At 35.8% G+C, this 21964-nt stretch overlaps 1 protein-coding gene across 1 annotated transcript in view; it reads left to right on the forward strand.

Moving 5' to 3' along the window:
* LOC101316180 (nuclear pore glycoprotein p62) overlaps nucleotides 1–20481 on the forward strand; it is a 69351-nt gene extending 48870 nt beyond the window's left edge. The window contains exons 11-12 of the mRNA XM_073798879.1: nucleotides 138–204; nucleotides 19552–20481. Coding sequence (XP_073654980.1) covers nucleotides 138–204; nucleotides 19552–19643 — 159 coding nt within the window. The 3' untranslated portion in view covers nucleotides 19644–20481. The remainder of the gene's footprint in view (nucleotides 1–137; nucleotides 205–19551) is intronic.
* The last annotated feature ends 1483 nt before the right edge of the window (nucleotides 20482–21964 follow it).

Raw genomic sequence — 21964 nt, forward strand, 5'->3', positions numbered from 1 at the left:
CAATTAATATTTAGCACATTCTCAGTCAATTTCTTACCAGAAGAAATGAAAATAACTTCCTAATTTCAATTTTTTATGTTTTTTTAATTTACCATATCAGAAAAATCATAATCTAAAAATCCTGTGTGTGTTTTTAGCTCCAGCAGATCTGCAAAATTCTGAATGCTCATATGGACTTTCTACAATGGATTCATCAGACTTCAGGTGGGAGTTTATTTGTACCCCAAGTTATCTGTAAGTAGAAAATGTGATACAAGTCAGGTTTTGTGCACCATGACCACACTCAAATAAGAGCTCAGTTGTAGGGGTATTAACACATGGTATGTCTATATTAATTCTGAAGAACCGTAATTGCTTATTTTTATAAAATGAAACACAGGAAGGATAAACTAGAAACTGATGAAAATAGGGGATGTTTAGGAATGAGGTGGAGGAGATAGGGATAGAAACAGTGCTTCTGTTATTTATACAATTTTGACTTCTGGACCATATAAAAGTTTAAATACTCAAAAATTTAAATTAAGCCAAAAATAATGGGAAGAAAGACAAATGCTAAAATTGAATACAAAATGAAAACAAATAAATCTGTGTAACTAATCTATAACATAAACGTGCAGCTCAGATAACTTTTGTACATAGTGTTCTTGATGATGCATCCTTGGTAGGATGTAATCTTAATGATGAAAAGAACTGCAAAGAAATCTTAAGCTATCTTAGTAAGCTTATCATTAGTTTCAGAATTATACTATGTATTATATATGCATGTGGTATAATATTACTACCATTATATATATTATAGTAGAAAGCAAATGCACAAGTATATTGATAATAGAAACCAAGATTTTCATTGAAAGATAAAAGAGATATATTTTTCTTCCTTTCATATTTTTATTATAAATTTGAATTGCAAACATCAGTATGAATTCCTATTTCCTTTTTCTGTACATGGAAGGGGCCAAGAAGCAATGACACATCCTGATAGCAGTGAGCACATCTAACACCTAGATCTTGGTTTCTAAATACCATTACGATTAAAAGGAACCTTGGAGAAATATCTGATCTCAGGTCTCAGGCAGGGAAAGTACAGGGTGAGTTTGGCACTTTTCATGCCAGAAAACAAAGATTGTTCAACGACTTATGAGATTATATCAGGATACAAGATTGTGCTTTAATGGGCTTCTACTGGCCAAATCAGGTTTCAGCATCAAAAAGAATAATGACAGTGATGGATTATAACACATGGAGGGAGAAAAACTCATGAGTCCACAGTGATACTCCAAAAAAAAAAAAAAAAGAGAGAGAGAGAGAGAGAGAAATGGAAGGTACAGGGAAAAGTCTTTATAGACCCATGGCAGCTAATAATTATAGAAGGAATGATAGGATTAGAGAACCACCATTAAAAACACTTTCAACAGAATACATTTATTAAGCTTTCCCTGATCTTGAGTACTCGGCCTCATTTATAAAATGTTTCAACTGTCAGTCATTTCTTGGCAGAAAAAATATACTAGCAGGAAATGAACCAAATATAAATTGCAAGTTACTGAATTATTTTTAAAATTTTATTTAGGTATAATTTATATACCTCATTTTAATTTAATTTGTATACACTCATTTTAATTGTACAATTTAATGAGAAAGCCACCATGTTGTAGCCCCAGCTCAATGATTGAATGATTCAGGCAAGGGTCATCAAGGGATGCTAAAACCATTGAATTTAAAATTGTTGGGGAACAGGATATTTGCATAGTCTCAAAAATATTACTCTACACATTACTTAAAAATTACAAAGGAGCAAATGTACCTTTGCAACAGTGCTGACAAGTACCACTTCAATCAAGTGATCAAATCTAATATCACCAATAGTGGGATAATGACATTGTTTGCCTCTTGATCTGACATGAGAAGTGCACAATATCCCATATGTAGTATTCTTTTTAAAAATGTTTGACCTGAGTCTAATAATAAGAAAATAATCAGACATTCTATGTGTGAGACATTCTGGAAGAAAATGTAGTGTTCTTACCAAAAATGTTTAACTGAATCAAGTCACAAGAAAATAATCAGTCTATGCATGAGACATTCTGAAAGATAATTGGCTTGGACTCTTGAAAAATCAGTCATGGGAAACCAAAAAATTCAAAACAAAAAAATTGAGAGGATTTTGTAGATTAAAAGAAATATAACAATCAAGTCTACCATATTAACTTTGATTAGATACTGGATTAAAGCCAAGAAGACATTATTTAGAACAATTGGGGAAATTGAATTTGGACTACACATAAAATATTAAGGAATTTTTTATTTTCTTATATGTCTTACTGTGGTTATGTAGGAAAATATTTTTATTCTTAGAAGCTGCATGCTACGTTATTTAGAGAAGTGTCATATCTCTAGTTCTGTTTCAAGTGGTTCAACCAAAATCATTTGTGGAGAGAAAAAGATGGAGCGATTTGTGGCAAAATGGTAACAGTGGGTTAATCCAGGGAAAGGGTATATAAGTTTGTGACTTTTACTATTCTCTCAACTTTTTAATAGATTTAAAATAAAAATTGGTAGAAAGTGATTTTTATAGACTTTTGCCTAAATATGGAATATATTGAGACCTCAGTAATTGAGACAAATGGGGGCTAGTTAGCCAATCAGAGTTACTACTTTTAAAGATGTAGTATGAAAATAATACAAATCTTGTTTGGCTTTATAGATTCCTCATTCTCTACATTAATAGAGGTCATCAACCATGAACTTCCTTTGCTTCTTTCCCTTCCAAACATACCTATAGCATCATCATCCATCTTTACTTCTTTCTTTCCTGTGTTCTATTGCTTTCTAAACTGTGTTTTGAATCATCAGAGGGAAGTTAAATTCTATATTGCTTTAGTATTAATTACCTGAGAGGGAGAGGTTTCTGAGTCAGACAGATATGGATTCAAGTCAAGGTATTACTACTTAATAGTTGTGTGAGCTCAACTGTTACTTAATCTCTCTGAGTCTGTATCCTTATTTTAAAAATGAGGGCCAATATTTACCTTTTAGGGCTTTTGTAAGGATTAAAGGAAGCAAAATTGAACTTTCCTTGAGCAGTGCCTGGCTCATGGTTGGTGCTCAGTAAATGACAGAAGCAGAACTGGTTGTCAGAGTTTACTGTACATAGGAGGGGCGGGGTAGGGAGAAGGACAAGAATGGTCATATGGTTCAAAAGGTAGCTATTAAATGAGTCTAGAGAAAGCAGTTCCGCATAGATTATCATTGAAAACCACTTACCTAGAGAAGTTGTTAAGAACAGCTGAGATGTGGGAGAATGTCAGTGGCTAGAAAACACTGAGGAATGAGATCATACAAAGTTTGACTCAGTTGTATTCCTCTCTGTTGCATATTTTCCTACAATGAGCGATGCTTCTTGGATAGAGTTGGGGGGGATGTCAAAATGTAATTAGGTAAAGAAAGATTATAGTGATTTTTTTTTCTCTTGGCTGAGATCCTCTTTGTCATAAATGAAATCTCAAGGCTCTCAGCCAGTGTTTTCCTACTGATAAAATTAAGGTTGTTAGTGCTACAAAGAACTTACTTTATTATGTAAATGAAGAAACTGTGGTTCAGAGAAGTTAAATGACTTCCCTAAGAACACACAGTTAATTAGTGGCAGAGCTAGGACCAGAATCTAAATTTCCTAATTATCAGAACAGTATTCTTTCTACTGGTATGCTCTTAAAACAATTCTAATGTAGGCATCACTGGATATAAAAACAAATCTTAATCATTTACCTAACAGTAGAGGACATGGGTTTTCAAAGTATGATAATGGTAGTACTTGAGTAGGATGTAAGTTCTAGGTGTCTGAGTAAAGTTTCAGTCAACACAGGGTAAAAAGGGTAAGACAATGGAGAGTAATGATTACTTGGAGGTACTTTTCTGCTAAAATTTGAGTTGAGATGGAGGGGCAATGAGAGCTCATACAGGTTCCCAAATTAGATGGGGAAGCCATGATAATGGAAAAAAGCCTGGTGATTCTTGATACTGTGGGCTCCTTTTTTGCTGTTCCCACAAGGAACCTTTCCTTTTCATATCAGGAAAAGACATGATCAAGGAATGGAGAGTGGCAGGATTTAATCATGCTAAGAGAAGGGTTTTTTTGTTGTTGGTTTATTTTACTTTTTAATAATTAAGGGGTCATGTCTGCTGAAATGGTCTGTGGACTGAGAAGTTTTAAGGTTAAACTTCTTAATGAGTCTCTTTATTCACATCCAAATAATAGTTATAAAAAAACTAATACATGTGTTATTTTAACAATAGAAATAATGTAATTTTTTTAATTAAAGAGAAATCTCTAACAGTAAGGTTTGTTTTAAATAAAAATGGTTTTAAAGCCAAAATCTCTATCTTGGAAGGTTTCTGGGAAATATTTTTATGATTTGATATCTTTAATGACAGTACAAATTTTTTTCTGCTATAAAACATAACTGTTATGCTATGTACTTAACTTAAAAATCAGCTTATCTTTAAAAGTGATTTGAAAATCATACACTACAGTTTATATGTTAAAATATTACACTGTCCAATCAACTTTTCAATATCTATGAGTAAGCAGAGAACCAGGCCCCTTTCTTCCTCTAACCCATATAGAACTGACTGATGGAACCAAACTAGGAAGAGATAAGTTTAAGGGTATTGAATTAAGGGAGTGTCTGAACATGTACTGCTGTTGACCAGTTTTAAAATTTGATACTTATCCATTTTTTAACATTTTCTTTGCTTCTTTTCCTCATGATTAATATAGCTAATTGAGAGTTAATAGTAAGTATAGTCAAATACTAGTTCCCTCTCTTGTCTTTCTCTTTATACAAATTTACGGCATTATTTCGAGGTTGGCTTGATGGCAACGCTGCAGTCACACATCTGTCTTCTCAGTTGGCAGTCATTGAAACTGCAGCAACTCCAGCTCTGCTGGGACCACTTATGACAGAGTTGAAAGTCAATCTGAGCCAATTTGTTATTCATTTTAAATATATGGAGCTACTTCTTTTAGAGGAGGGAGGTAGGACTGAAGGGTAGGCGTTTTTTGTTTCTTCATATACCAAACCTTGTCATGTCCGTTAATATTTATCAAACACCATAATAAAGGGGTGGGCAGTGGAAAATCTTATGCAAGTCGTTATTTGAAAGTTCCTTGAGTATTTTCATGGCATTTGTTTCTTTCATGAAGTGTCCCAAAGCTTCATGACTAAAATGTATTTCATCCATAATCATTGCAGTCTCCTATGGCTTAGAGCCCCATAATTATTTAATAGCTGCTCACAACATTTAGACTGCTATTTATGGCAGAAGGAGAAGAATCTTCAGAGTAACTAAAAATGCCATAAGGAATTTTGCGGTATTTCTACAATATAGTTCTATTAGCAGTGGTCTGTGAACACCTTATTTACTTTTGGCATAAAACATACTTAGTCGTCTAGCGTGACTCTACTACCTTGCATAAAACGCCTTCAGAATCATTTTAGAGAAGCAGCTTTTTGTGATACGTCATAATCATACTTCATTTTCACCCAATGTTAATATTTATTGTTTGCGGGATTATTTTAAATTAGATTTTTCAGGGCCGGGCATGTTGTTATCTTTTTTTAAAAAATTGAGGTATATTTGACATATAGCATTATATTAGTTTCAGGTGCACAGCATGATTCAATATTTGTATACATTGCCAAACCATCACCACAATAAGCCTAGTCAACATCCATCACCTTACATAGATAGAAAAAAAAAATTGTTTTTCTTGCAGTGAGAACTTCTAAGATCTACTCTCTTAGCAACCTTCAAGTATGCAATACAGTATTATTAACTATAGTTACCATGCTGTATTTTTTAAGAAGCTTTGGTCCAGATAAGAAATGCTTTAAAAATTTTTTTTATTAATTACTTTCAGCCCTCTCATATCTGAAGAGTATCTAATGCCGACATGCCAAAAGATGCCTTTGGATTCCAATCAAAGTGTCTTCTTCCTAGTTCATCTTTTATAATAGAATCTGATTTACTGATTAAGCTGGTTTCTTTTACCTCTTCTTTTTCTGAAGTTCTTTGGGAAATCTTGGTGACATTGGTTGATCGATGAGGTCATCTCTTATGTTCTGGAGTATAATGTTCCACTTTAGATACTTGAGAGGCTCTTGATCTGTCAGAGATGTGGTAACAACACAAAGACTCACTTTAAAGGTCTGTTAAGCTCAACAGAGACAGGTACTTACTTGCTTCTTCCCATTGCAGTTAACTGAAAGGTATTTTATTTCTTTTCATTGTTTAATGAGCTACCTGCTCATCTCTGCTCCTCTTTACAGACAAAATAGATTTATTATCACACCATTGTTCCTTAATTCTAAAGAATTTCTTGTAGGTTAGATTAGGATACTGAGATTAAAAATGATCAAGACTTCGGCTTCTGTTAGGAAAGAGTGCGTGATGGTTAACATTCTCAGAGCTCCTCTTCCCAAACTTCCTTTCTATATGTAAATCCAGATTTGAAATACACTCAATACATCTGCAAAATTAGATTTCTCACTAATCCTCCTTATGTACATTTTGTGCCCAAGTGAATTTCCTCAAGCTGGAGAGTCTCCCCAGATGAATTATATGTAACATGATTTAAATCACTCCCAAATAGCAGAATTTATATTGTTTGTGAGGTATACAGATTTTTCTCCAAAGCAATTTTCTTCCTGTTAGCGACTAAAAACTATAAATATACTGAAGCCTTGCTATAACGCAGTTTTGGGGCCCACGCTCTGTGGCTACCTCATAGATAAAGTGGCCTGATAGTATTTCACCAATGAAATCTCCCCAGTTGGGATTCAGATAGGCCTGTCTTATTTTGAGCACTTCAGTGTTTGAAGGGACAACAAACAGTGTTATGATGTGGTGCCAGATAGTACTTTTTATTTAAAAATTTCCCAGCATTTGACAAACAGATGCACTGTAACAGAAAAAGCGCTCTTAGATGGGAGTCTGAAGATATGAGTCCTAGTGTCAATTTTCATTAGTTTTGGCCTTTGGAAAGCCACTGAACCTTCTTGAGTTTTTAGTTATTCTCTTCATCCTAGGATATTGTGGGAATCAAATAAGGTAATATGCATAGACATTTTGAAAACTCAAGTGCCGTATAATGGAAAGTGTTATTTTAGATACAGGTCAAAACCAGAGAGTAGTGACTCTCGATACAAAGCACCTACTATGTGCCAAGGTGCTGTGTTAATCAGCGTAGGAGGTGTAAACATCAGTGGCATGCACCTCTGCCTCGAAAAGGTTCAAAGTGCATGTGTAGGGAGCAGTAAAGAAAGAGAAACCTATCTTTAGTTGGTTCCCTAGAAGAGCTAGAATTTGAAATAAGACTTGAACAGTAAGTAACATTTCAACAGGATGACTGCCTGAGAACGACTTCAAATGCAATAATTCTACTATCTTGTCCCCCTCCTGCCCATGCCTCCAAGACCTCACAATACCTTCACCATCTTTTATTTTTATTCCTTTCCTTTAAATGTATTTTTTATTAATTTTGTGTGAAGGGTAGTGCTATATACAAGAAGAGTGTCTTGTCATCACCAACTTTTTTTTTAAACATCTTTATTGGAGTAAAATTGCTTTGCAAAGTTGTGTTAGTTTCTGCTGTATAACAAAGTGAATCAGCTGTATGTATACATATATCCCCATATCTCCTCCCTCTTGCATCTCCCTCCGACCCTTCCCATCCCACCCCTCTAGGTGGCCACAAAGCAACGAGCTGATCTCCCTGTGCTGTGCAGCTGCTTCCCACTAGCTACCTATTTTACATTTGGCAGTGTATATATGTCCATGCCACTCTCTCACTTTGTCCCAGCTTACCCTTCCCCCTCCACATGTCCTCAAGTCCATTCTCTACGTCTGGGTCTTTATTCCTGTCCTGCCCCTAGGTTCATCAGAACCATTTTGTTTTTAGATTCCATATATATGTGTTGGCATACGGTATTTGTTTTTCTCTTTCTGACTTAGTTCACTCTGTATGACAGACTCTAGGTCCATCCGCCTCACTACAAATAACTCAATTTCATTTCTTTTTATGGCTGAGTAATATTCCATTGTATATATGTGCCACATCTTCTTTACCATTCATCTGTTGATGGACATTTAGGTTGCTTCCATGTCCTGGCTATTGTAAATAGTGCTGCAGTGAACATTGGAGTGCATGACTCTTTTTAAATTATGGTTTTCTCAAGGTATATGCCCAGTAGTGGGATTGCTGGGTCATATGGTAGTTCTATTTTTAGTTTTTTAAGGAACCTCTGTACCGTTCTCCATAGTGGCTGTATCAATTTACATTCCCACCAACAGTGCAAGAGGGTTTCCTTTTCTCCACACCCTCTCCAGCATTTATTGTTTGTAGATTTTTTTGATGATGGCCATTCTGACTGGTGTGAGGTGATACCTCATTGTGGTTTTTTTTTTTTATCATTGTAGTTTTGATTTGCGTTTCTCTAATGATTACTAATGTTGAGCATCCTTTCATGTGTTTGTTAGCAATCTGTGTATCTTCTTTGGAGAAATGTCTATTTAGATCTTCTGCACATTTTTGGATTGGGTTGTTTGTTTTTTTGTTATTGAGCTGCATGAGCTGCTTGTAAATTTTGGAGATTAATCCTTTGTCAGTGGCTTCATTTGCAACTATTTTCTCCCATTCTGAGGGTTGTCTTTTCATCTTGTTTATGGTTTCCTTTGCTGTGCAAAAGCGTTGAAGTTTCATTAGGTCCCATTTGTTTTTGTTTTTATTTACATTTCTCTAGGAGGTGGGTCAAAAAGGATCTTGCTGTGATTTATGTGATAGAGTGTTCTGTCTAAGTTTTTCTCTAAGAGTTTCATAGTGCCTGGCCTTACATTTAGGTCTTTAATCCATTTTGAGTTTACTTTTGTGTATGGTGTGAGGAAGTGTTCTAAATTCATTCTTTTACATGTGGCTGTCCAGTTTTCCCAGCACCACTTATTGAAGGGGCTGTCTTTTCTCCATTGTATATTCTTGCTTCCTTTATCAAAGACAAGGTGACCATAGGTGCGTGGGTTTATCTCTGGGCTTTCTATCCTGTCCCATTGATATATATTTCTGTTTCTGTGCCAGTACCATAATGTCTTGATGACTGTAGCTTTGTAGTATAGTCCGAAGTCCAGGAGTCTGATTCCTCCAGCTCCATTTTCCTTTCTCAAGATTGCTTTGGCTATTATGGGTCTTCTGTGTTTCCACACAAATTGTAAAATTTTTTCTTCTAGCTCTGTGAAAAATGCCATTGGTAGTTTGTTAGGGATTGCATTGAATCTGTAGATTGCTTTGGGTGGTATAGTCATTTTCACAATGCTGGTTTTTCCAATCCAAGAGCATGGTATAGCTCTCCATCTGTTTGTATCATTTTTAATTTCTTTCATCAGTGTCTTATAGTTTTCTGCATCCAGGTCTTTTGTCTCCTTAGGTAAGTTTATTCCTAGGTATTTTATTCTTCTGGTTGCAATGGTAAATGGGAGTGTTTCCTTAATTTCTCTTTCAGATTTTTCATCATTAGTATATAGGAATGCAAGAGATTTCAGTGCATTAATTTTGTATCCTGCTACTTTACCAAATTCATTGATTAGCTCTAGTAGTTTTCTGGTAGCGTCTTTAGGATTCTCTCTATATAGTGTCATGTCATCTGCAAACAGTGACAGTTTTACTTCTTCTTTTCCAATTTGGATTCCTTTTATTTCTTTTTCTTCTCTGATTGTTGTGGCTAAAACTTCCAAAACTATATTGAATAAGAGTGGTGAGAGTGGGCAACCTTGTCTTGTTCCTGATCTTAGTGGAAATGGTTTCAGTTTTTCACCACTGAGAACAATGTTGGCTGTGGGTTTGTCATATATGGCCTTTATTTTGTTGAGGTAAGTTCCCTCTATGCCTACTTTCTGGAGAGCTTTTATCACGAATGGGTGTTGAATTTTTTTTTTTTTTTTTTTAATTTTATTTTATTTTATTTATTTATTTATTTTTTTAACATCTTTATTGGGGTATAATTGCTTTACAATGGTGTGTTAGTTTCTGCTTTATAACAAAGTGAATCAGTCATACATAAACATATGTTCCCATATGTCTTCCCTCTTGCGTCTCCCTCCCTCCCACCCTCCCCATCCCACCCCTCCAGGCTGTCACAAAGCACCGAGCCAATATCCCTGTGCCATGCAGCTGCTTCCCACTAGCTATCTACCTTACTGCATTTGTTACTGTGTATATGCCCATGACTCTCTCTCGCCCTGTCACAGCTCACCCTTCCCCCTCCCCATAACCTCAAGTCCGTTCTCTAAGAGGTCTGCATCTTTATTCTGTCATACAGAGTGAAGTAAGTCAGAAAGAGAAAGACAAATACCGTATGCTAACACATATATATGGAATTTAAGAAAAAAATGTCATGAAGAACCTAGGGGTAAAGCAGGAATGGGTGTTGAATTTTGTCGAAAGCTTTTTCTGCATCTATAGAGATTATCATATGGTTTTTACCCTTCGATTTGTTAATATGGTGTATCACATTGATTCACTTGCATATATTGAAGAATCCTTGCATTCCTGGGATAAATCCCACTTGATCATGGTGTATGATCCTTTCAATGTGCTGCTGGATTCTGTTTGCTAGTATTTTGTTGAGGAGTTTTGCATCTGTGTTCATCAGTGATATTGGCCTGTAGTTTTCTTTCTTTGTGACATCTTTGTCTTGTTTTGGTATCAGGGTGATGGTGGCCTCGTCGAATGTGTTTGGGAGTGTTCCTTCCTCTGGTATATTTTGGAAGAGTTTGAGAAGGATAGGTGTTAGCTCTTCTCTAAATATTTAATAGAATTTGCCTGTTTAGCCATTTGATCCTGGGCTTTTGTTTGTTGGAATATTTTTAATCACGGTCTCAGTTTCAGTGCTTGTGATTGGTCTTTTTATATTTTCTATTTCTTCCTGGTTCAGCCTCAGAAGGTTGTGCTTTTATAACAGTTTGTCCATTTCTTCCAGGTTGTCCATTTTATTGGCATAGAGTTGCTTGTAGTAATCTCTCACGGTCCTTCATATTTCTGCAGTGTTAACTGTTACTTCTCCTTTTTCACTTCTAATTCTACTGATTTGAGTCTTCTCCCTTTTTTCCTTGATGAGTCTGGCTAATGACTTATCAATTTTGTTTATCGTCTCAGAGAACCAGCTTTAGTTTTATTGATCTTTGCTATTGTTTCCTTCATTTCCTTTTCATTTATTTCTGATCTGATCTTTACGGTTTCTTTCCTTCTGCTAACTTTGGGGTTTTTTTCTTTCTTCTTTCTCTAATTGCTTTAGATGTAAGGTTAGGTTGTTTATTTGAGATGTTTCTTGTCTCTTGAGGTAGGATTGTATTGCTATAAACTTCCTTCTTAGAAATACTTTTGCTGCATCCCATCGGTTGTGTGTTGTCATGTTTTCATTGTCATTTGTTTCTAGGTATTTTTTGATTTCCTCTTTGATTTCTTCAGTGATCTCTTGGCTATTTAGTAGCTTATTGTTTAGCCTCCATGGGTTTGTATTTTTTACATTTTGTTCCTGTCATTGATATGTAGTCTCATAGCATTGTGGTCAGAATGATACTTGATACGATTTCAATTTTCTTAAATTTTCTAAGGCTTGATTTGTGACCCAAGATATGTTCTATCCTGGAGAATGTTCCATGAGCACTTTAGAAGAAAGTATATTCTGCTGTTTTAGGATGGCATGTGCTATAAATATCAGTTAAGTCCACCCTGTTTAATGTATCATTTAAAGTTTGTGTTTCCTTATTTATTTTCATTTTGGTTGATCTGTCCATTGGTGAAAGTGGGGTGTTAAAGTCCCCTACTATGATTGTGTTACTGTCGATTTCCCCTTTTAAGGCTCTTAGCATTTGCCTTATATGTTGAGGTGCTCCTATGCTGGGTGCATAAATATTTACAATTGTTCTATCTTCTTCTTGGATCGATCCCTTGATCATTATATAGTGTCCTTCTTTATCTCTTGTAATAGTCTTTATTTTAAAGTCTATTTTGTCTGATATGAGAATTGCTACCGCAGCTTTCTTTTGATTTCCATTTGCATGGAATATCTCTTTCCATCCCCTCACTTTAAGTCTGTATGTGTCCCTAAGTCTGAAGTGGGTCTCTTGTAGACAGCATATATATGGGTCTTGTTGTTATATCCATTCAGCCAGTCCTTGTCTTTTGGTTGGAGCATTTAATCCATTTACTTTTAAGGTAATTATCGATATGTATGTTCCTATTACCAGTTCCCAATTGTTTTGGGTTTGTTACTGTAGGTCTTTTCCTTCTCTTGTGTTTCCTGCCTAGAGGAGTTCCTTTAGCATTTGTTGTAAAGCTGGTTTGGTGGTGCTGAATTCTCTTAGCTTTTGTTTGTCTGTAAAGGTTTTAATTTCTTTGTCGAATCTGAATGAGATCCTTGCTGGGTAGAGTAATCTTGCTTGTGGGTTTTTCCCTTTCTTCACTTTAAATATGTCCTGCCACTCCCTTCTGGCTTGCAGAGTTTCTGCTTAGCTGTTAACCTTATGGGGATTCCGTTGTATGTTGTTTGTTGCTTTTGCCTTCCTGCTTTTAATATTTTTTCTTTGTATTTAATTTGTATTTAATTTGATGGTTTGAATAATATGTGTCTTGGAGTGTTTCTCCTTGGATTTATCCTGTACGGAACTCTCTGCACTTCCTGGACTTGATTGACTATTTCCTTTCCCATATTAAGGAAGTTTTCAACTATAATCTCTTCAAATACTTTCTCAGACCCTTTCTATTTCTCTTCTTCTTCTGGGACCCCTATAATTAGAATGGTGGTGCATTTAATGTTGTCCCAGAGGTCTCAGAGAGTGCCCTCAATTCTTTTCCATTCTTTTTTCTTTATTCTGCTCTGCGGTAGTTATTTCCACTCTTTTTCTTCCTGGTCACATATCTGTTCTTCTGCCTCAGTTATTCTGCTATTGATTCCTTCTAGAGAATTTTTAATTTCATTTATTGTGTTGTTCATCCTTGTTTGTTTGGTCTTTAGTTATTTCTAGGTCCTTGTTAAATGTTTCTTGTATTTTCTCCATTCTTTTTACAAGACTTTGGATCATCTTTACTGTCATTACTCTGAATTCTTTTTCAGGTAGACTACCTATTTCCTCTTCATTTGTTTGGTCTGGTGGGTTTTTACCTTGCTCCCTCATCTGCTGCATATTTCTCTGTCTTCTCATTTTGCTTATCTTTCTGTGTTTGGGGTCTCCTTTTCTCAGGGTGCAGGTTAGTATTTCCTGTTGTTTTTGGTGTCTGCCCCCAGTGGGTAAGGTTGGTTCAGTGGGTTGTGTAGGCTTCCTGGTAGAGGGGACTGGTGCCTGTGTTCTGGTGGATGACGCTGGATCTTGTCTTTCTGGTGGGCAGGGATGTGTCCAGTGATGTGTTTTAGGGTATCTGTGAACTTAGTATGATTTTAGGCAGCCTCTCTGTTAATGGGTGGGGCTGTGTTCCTCCTTTGCTAGTTGTTTGGCATGGGGCATCAAGCACTGGAGCTTGCTGGCTGTTGGGTGGAGCTGAGTCTTAGCGTTGAAGCGGAGTTCTCTGGGAGAGCTCTTGCTGATTGATATTACATGGGGCCAGGAGGTCTCTGATGGTCCAGTGTCCTGAACTCGGCTCTCCCACCTCATAGGCTCAGGCCTGACACCAGGCCAGAGCACCGAGACCCTGTCAGCCACATGGCCAGGTACATGGGAATTTTCTTGCCTTTTGGGAAGTCTGTGGTCTTCTGCCAATGTTCAGTAGGTGTTGTGTAGGCATTGTTCCACATGTAGATGTATGTTTGATGTATTTTGGGGGAGGAAGGTGATCTCCACGTCTTACTCTTCCACCATCTTGAAGGTCTCCCCCAACACCACCTTAATGTATCAGTGGTGAGATCAGGATGAGAATTCTCATGGCAGAGTGGAGAGCTTCGTATGTTTCTAGAAACACTGTTCTTCCCATCAGATCACAGTTAACAGTAAGAATTCAAGTATATTTATTCTGAGTGTTACTTTAGTTTCAATAACCTGGGAATCTTCTTAAAAGTACCTATGATAAGTGGGAGGACAGTGTTCTCTCTCTCTCTCTCTCTTTTTCCCCCTCCTTCCCTCTCTTCCTTTCTTCCTCCCCCCCTTCCCCTCTCTCCCCCTTCCTACCTCCTTATTCCACTTTTTGAATGAGAAATAAACCTTAATTAGGTTAAACTTCTGAGATTTCAGGGTTGCTTTTTTTTTGGGGGGGGGTACATGGGCCTCTCACTGTTGTGGCCTCTCCCGCTGCGGAGCACAGGCTCTGGATGCGCAGGCTCAGCAGCCATGGTTCACAGGCCCAGCCGCTCCGCGGCATGTGGGATCTTCCCGGACCAGGGCACGAACCCGTGTCCCCTGCATCGGCAGGCAGACTCTCAACCACTGAGCCACCAGGGAAGCCCCAGGGCTGCTTTTAAACAGCAGCCTAACCTAATACTGAAGTATATTCTACAGTAACTAAAACCTTAAAATCTGTCTTTGGCTTAGCAGGCATGCAACAATGAGGAAACCCATATTGGAAGCTGAAACGATGGCCAACCATATTAAGCAGTGAGAATAAATGTTAAAACTCTTGCCTCACATAAATTGGGGGTCATATTATGTGCATACTCAGCAGGCACTTCTAGAAGAAATTGGGAATCAAAACCTTATTTGTGTGGGTTAGTTTTTTATACTAATTGAAATTTTTATTGAGGTAATTGTGGATTCACATTTAGTGTAAGGAATAATATAGGTCCTGAAGAAATAATATAGAGTTCCTATTTATAATTTACCTAGTTCTCCCCAGTGATAGCATCTTACAAAACTGTAGTACTGTATTGCAACTGGGGTATTAACATTGATAAAATTTGTCTTGTTCAGATTTCTACAGTTTTGTGTGTGTGTGTGTGTGTGCGCGTGCGTGTGTGTGTGTGTGTTTAGTCATATACAATTTTATCACATGTGTAGGTTTGTATGTCCACAACCATTGTAAAAATACAGAATAGTTCCATTACTACAAGAATTCCTCATATTCCCCTTTTATTGCCACACCCACCTCCCTCCCACCATATCCCCCCTACTCCCTGCCTCCTAATTCTTGGCAACCACTAATCTATTCTCCCTTTCTAAAATTTTGTCATTTCAAAATACTATATAAGATGAAATCATATAGCATGTAACCTTTAGGGGTTGGCTTTTTTTCACTCAGCATAATTCTCCAGAGATTCATCTAAATTGCTATGTGTATCATTGGTTTGATCCTTTTTGTTGCTGAGTAGTTTTCCATGGTTTAGATGTACTACAGTCTGTTTACACATTTACCTGTTGTAGTACATCTTAGATGTTTCCAGCTTTTGGCTACTTATGAGTAAAGCTTCTATGAATGTTTATGTACAGAGTCTTGTGTGAACATAAGTTTTCATTTCTCTTGGATAGATGCCCAAGAGTGCAATTCCTAGGTCATATGGTAGTTGCGTCTTTAGTTTTATTTTAAAAACGGTTACACTGTTTTCCAGAGAGACTGTACCATTTTACATACCCACCAGCAATGTATGAGTAATCTAATTTGTCTGCATCCTCAACATTTAGTATTTTCACTTTTTTTTTCATTTTAACCATTCTGCTAGATGTGTAGTGAGATCACTGAAGTTTTAATTTGCATTTTCCTAATGGCTAATGATGTGGAACATCTTTTCATGTGCTTATTTGTCATGAGTATATCCTCTTTGATGAAATGTCAGTTCTTGCCTTTTGTCCATTTTCTAATTAGATTTTTTTACTGTTGTTTTGAGAGTTCATTATATATTCTAGATACTAGTCCTTTGCTAGCTATGTGGTTTGCATATATTTTCTCCTACTCTGTACCTTGTCTCTTCTTAACAGAGTTGTTCACAGGACAAAAGTTTTTAAAATTAAGTCCAGTTTATCAATTTTTCCTTTTATGGATCATGCTTTTGGTGTGAAGTCTAAGAACTTTTTGTGTAGTCCTATATACCCCCAATTTTCTCCTCTGTTTTTTCCTACAAGTTTTATTGTTTTATATTTTATATATAAGGCTGTGATCCATTTTGAGTTAATTTTTGTATAAGATGTGAGGTTTAGATGAAGCTTTTTTTTCCCTCTATGGATATCAAATTGTTTTCTGGGATCTCTATTCCGTAGATCTATATTTCTTTCGCTCCACCAATACCACACTTTCTTAATCAATGTAGCTGTATAGTAAGCCTTAATATCTTGGAGAGTAATTTCTCCCACTTTATTTTTCTCCATCAAGGTTGTTTTAGCTATTTTAATTTCTTTGCATTTCCATGAAAATTTGCTGGGATTTGATAGGAATTACATTAAATTTATAGATCAATTTGGGGGAAAATTGACATCTTTACTGTGTTGATTCTTCTCATCCATGAACATAGTATGTCTCAATATTTATTTAGGTCTTCTTTGAGTTCTTTCATCAGCATTTTGTAATTTTCAGCACCCACATCATGTATATGTTTTGGTTTTGTCAGACTTATACCTAAGTATTTCATTTTATTTGTAGTGATTGTAAATGATATTGCGTTTTAAATTCTAGTTTCCACATGTTCATTTTTAGTACATAAAAACACAATTTTATATGTTGATCTTGTATGCCTGCTGAACTCACTTCTAGGAGTTTGGTATTTTGGGGTTTTGTTTTGTTTTTGATTCCTTGGGATTTTCTACATAAGTAGTTACATCATCTGCAAAAAGGGACAATTTTGTTTTTTCCTTCCCCATCTGTATGCTATTTATGTCTTTTTCTCACATTACACTGGTTAGAACTTCAGAACCATGTTGAATAAGAGTGGTGAGAACAAACATCTTTGCCTTGCTTCTGAGTTTAGTCTTTCACTGGAAGTATGATTTTAAGTATAGGTTTTTTTGTAGATGCTTTTTATCAAATTGAGGTAATTCCACTCTTTTCCTGACTTTTTTTATCATTAACTTTTATTATTAATGAGTACTGGATTTTGTCAAATGCTTTCTCTACATCAATTGATATAATCATATGACTTTTCTTCTTTAACTTGTTGATATGGTGGATTACATTGACACATTTTTAAACATTGATTCAACCTTACATTTATGGAATAAATTCTACTTGGTCCTGGTTTCTAGTTCCTTTTATATGTTATTGGATTTGGTTTGCTAGAATTTTCTTGAGGATTTTTAAGTGTTTGAGAGATTTTTTTTAATTGTTATTTTATATTGGAGTATACTTTATTTACAATGTTGTGTTAGTTTCAGGTGTACAGCAAAGTGATTTAGTTATACATATGCATATATCTATTCTTTTTCAGATTCTTTCCCATATAGGTTATTACAGAGGTTTGAGTTGATTTTTGTTCATAGTTAGTGGTAGGGGGTCAACTTCAGTTACATGTAGATATGCAGTTGTCCCTGTATTATTGGCTGAAAAAGACTATGCTTCCTCCCATTGTATTGTCTTGGCACCTTTGTTAAAAATGAATTGACCATAAATATAAAGTTTTATTTGTGGACTTCATTTCTGTTCCATTGATCTCTATGGCTATCCTATGCTAATACCATGCTGTCTTGATTACTGTAGCTTTGTAGTGTGTTTTAAAATTGGGTGGTGTAATTCCTGCAATTTATTATTCTTTTTCAGATTGCTTTGGTTATTCTGGGTCCTTTGTCTTTCCATGTAAATTTTAAAGCTTGTCTATATCTACAAAAGTAGCCTTCTGGAATTTTCATAGGCATTGCATTGAATTTGTAGATCAATTTGTGGAGAATTGACATCTTAACAGTATTGAGTCTTTCAATCCATGAACATGGAATATCTCTTCATTTTTTTAGATCTTCTTAAGTTTCTCTTAGCAATGATTTATAGTTTCCACGTGTACAAGTCTTATAGTTCATTTGCTAAGTTTATTCCTGAGTGTTTTAATTCTTTTTTATGCTACTGTGAATGGAGTTGTTTTATTAATTTCACTTTCATATTGTTCAGTACAATTACTTTTTTAATAATGTCAAATGTATATGGCATAGTTCCCATCAAATTTTGACTATTACTAGCATTTTACTTCTAGTATGATGTATAATTTAATAGGCCTGCAGGGACAATCACTGACGCATATCATGGGACCAGAACTCTGGGCAGTTAAGTGCCTAGGTGCAGTTTCTGCCCTTAAGGAATGAAACTCCTGAAAAATGTAAAGTATGTTAATACAGAGATAGTCTTGAGAATTCAATTTGAAACCATGACAAAATATTTATGGTAAGCCTCTCTTAATAATGCTGACTTGTGTTTTTCGACATTTCATTGATTTTTAAAAATGTTTATAAAAGTACTCTTTTGCATTTAATATGTATCAATCAGCAAATTAAGTAGTTTGTGCTTATGTTGACACTTTTGGCCTCAAGTTAATGGTTTGTTGTAGTGCTCATTTGTGTTTCTGTCACATTGAAAAATGTTATTCAGGGGTAAAAAATTGGTCCCTGCAGTTAGTTATTACAACAGAAAGGAGTTGTGTTTTCCCAGACTGTTCTCCTAGCCTTTCAGTAGACAACCATCATTTAAATCACTTGTTCTTAAAAGGTGTGATCTTACGAAATGCCTATATGTCATAAGATAGAATGAGGTATTATACTTCAAAAACTGCAAAACATTGGTTCTTTTCCAATTGGCTGAAGAAAATTAAAGTATATTGTTCCACATTTTTTAGTTTTTCTCTTGTGAAGTTTTCCGTAAATTTTTGGCACCAGTTATTGCTTATCAACCAGTGAGCATTAATGAATACTAAAACAAATGACCAAATTTATTTGTGCACATTAACAGAAAAACTCAGATTATCACACTTACTTCAACAGCTTATTTTTACTGCAAAAAGTTACTGTTCTATATGGTGAAACTAATGGTATTTTGTGTTGTTCTGCCCCTGAGCAAATTAAGGACCACCAAGTTAAATAAATCATTAGAAAGGAACTGAAATGTGAAAATATTCAGTGTACTACTTTGCTTATAGGCAGCAAAGACCTACCAAAATCCACACATTCAATTTCATGACTATCCTGTATGACACCTTTAGGCTGTAATGAGTAAAAAGCAGTTAACACTTCTCTTCAACAAAATACAAATGTCAGGTAGACTGTTACTTCCCTGAAAGCTAGGGAGAGCCAATCAAGAACAGTCTTGTGCAATAGTTTCCAACCAGACAGAGGCATGTTTTTCTCTTCCTCTGTATTTTCTAATACTTAAAGCTATTAAAATTGACATGTATGGGACTCCCCTGGCTATCCAGTGGTTAAGACTCCGCACTTCCACTGCAGGGGGCACGGGTTCAATCCCTGGTCGGGGAACTAAGATCCTGCAAGGCGCATGGCATGGAAAAAAAAAAAATGACATGTAAAGTTTTGTCAATCATAGGTTGAAGGGAGAATGTAAGTTATGTTCCTGGGATATTTTGTCCTCTGAGTAATGATGTGTGCCTTTTCCCCTTATAGGCATGCTGCAAAGGAATGTAGAAGAGATAGAAGTTTTCGAGCATCGTCATTACAGGGAGCAGGAATGCAATGTCAGGATTGCTTTTGATTGAATGACCCTATCTTCAGCATGCTGTTTTTGGATTATACATTACCTACAAATTTTGATGGTGTTTGTTAGAGTAGTATTTACAGTTAATATTTAATCTTTGGTGGCAATAAAGGCTGCATGTATTTTTTCCCCCACTTAAATATTGTGCTGTTGGCAATGATACTGTAGTTTGGCTTTTAGTATTAGCAACTCAAAACTATATCAGCTCTTCTGTCTAGACAGCAGCCTATTTGATGTTGACTCTGTGTGTGCAATTCATGGCTTACTCTGCTAGATTCCATATCTTACCGGCAGCACGCATTGTCCTTTTCACTCCAGCCAGATCATAAAGAAATGTTTGCCAAAAAATAGATGCCAACCAGTCTTGACTGGGTGCCTGTTAACATTCAACGTATAGTGTTAGCTACTGTAAAGTTTCTCTCGTCAAAAGAACTTACTGTCTACTTTGAGATATACTTAATGCCTGTCTGTATAAAAAAAACAGTATAGACAATACAAGGAAGTGTGTTATGAAGTACAGAAAGTATGCTATAGAAATTCAGAGAAGGGAGGAAGAGTTAGGATGGATTTGGGACTTGATTTAGGTTATTTAAAAAAGGGTATGGTTCAGGCAATTGGTTTATTTTTGATGTCCAGATAATCTGGTGTTTTACTTGGTTTTAGCATATGATTTATAGTTGTGGGTTTTGTGTATTTGTTTATCTGTTTTTCAAGAAAAAGCATTGTTCTTAGCTTGGAAACAGTCTGATTTCTTGTGTTTCATGTTTTACCTAAGTCATAAATAAAGGCAAAGCTCTGAAAAATAAAAGTATAACACTAAAATAAACTACTTAAAAGTTTTTGAGTGACTAAAGCTTAATTGCCTGTAATTCCTGAGCTGAATTTCTGTTGTAGTGACTGAACATGAACATCCTGAAGGGTACATATTATGGAAAGAATATATTTTTGAAATGAGTATTAGTGATTTACATCACCTTATGAGTAAACCAAATATCAGAACTTACATGGCCTCTTTCTTTCCTACCCACACTTCTCAAAGTAGCAGCTTCTAATCAGGTAAGTTTTCATTACCTCTCAAAATTACAGAGACCATTTAATTTTATGGATGATTTCTGTAGGTAAACAGCTTTTGAGTATTATCTTGAGTAATCTTTAATGTTTGAATACAATATTATTATCCTAGATAAAGACATTTCCCCTATTGTTTTTGGCAATTCAACTCTTGTAGCCTGTGAATACGTTAAGTTCCACATTCAGTAAAGAGAACATAGTATATAGAAGGAAATACTGGATTTATTCTTGTCCCTGCTTAATTAACTGCACAGATAATTTCATTTGGAGCATTATCTTTTGTCTATAACATGAAAGAGTTGGACCATATGAAGATTTTCCCAACTGGAAGAAACTAGTTTTCATTTCTCACAAGTTTTTTGATTCCTTTATGTCTTTTCACTACCAGTACTTGCTTACTGTAAACTTCCTCAGTAAAATAAAGAAAGAGGAGGCTACAGTACTCCTATTGACTTTGCATTGGGAGTTCTAATATTTTTTTTCCAGGACATAAAAGAGGCATGTGATACAGAGTAAAGTAAGTCAAAAAGAGAACAACAAATACCGTATGCTAACACATATATATGGAATCTAAAAAAAAAATGGTTATGAAGAACCTAGGGGCAGGATGGGAATAAAGACGCAGACCTACTAGAGAATGGACTTGAAGATATGGGGAGGGGGAAGGGTAAACTGGGACAAAGTGAGAGAGCGGCATGGACATATATACACTACCAAACATAAAATAGATAGCTAGTGGGAAGCAGCCGCATAGCACAGGGAGATCAGCTCGGTGCTTTGTGACCACCTAGAGGGGTGGGATAGGGAGGGTGGGAGGGAGAGAGATGCAAGAGGGAAGAGATATGGGGACATATGTATATGTATAACTGATTCACTTTGTTATAAAGCAGAAACTAACACGCCATTGTAAAGCAATTATACGCCAATAAAGATGTTTAAAAAAAAGGCTAAAAAAAAAAAAAGAGGCATGTGAATGGCAAGTGACTTCCAGGTCAATGCAGTAATACTGTGGGTTTACTGGTAGATCTCAGTGTACTGTTTGGAGCCTTGGACTAAATCGTTTTTAAGGTTCCTTCTGACTCTAGTTCTAACATGTGTCTAAAAGACATGGCATTGTTGAACAGATATTAATTAAAAGATCAGAAATAACCTATTCTTGCAAGTAATTTTAAGGCTACATTTATGTTAGGTACTGGAATCTTGAGACCCCTCTCCCCCACAGCCATTGTTAAAGACCAACTAAGATATTAG

The sequence above is a fragment of the Tursiops truncatus genome, chromosome X (genome assembly GCF_011762595.2).
Source record: "Tursiops truncatus isolate mTurTru1 chromosome X, mTurTru1.mat.Y, whole genome shotgun sequence".
Taxonomy (NCBI): Eukaryota; Metazoa; Chordata; class Mammalia; order Artiodactyla; family Delphinidae; genus Tursiops; species Tursiops truncatus.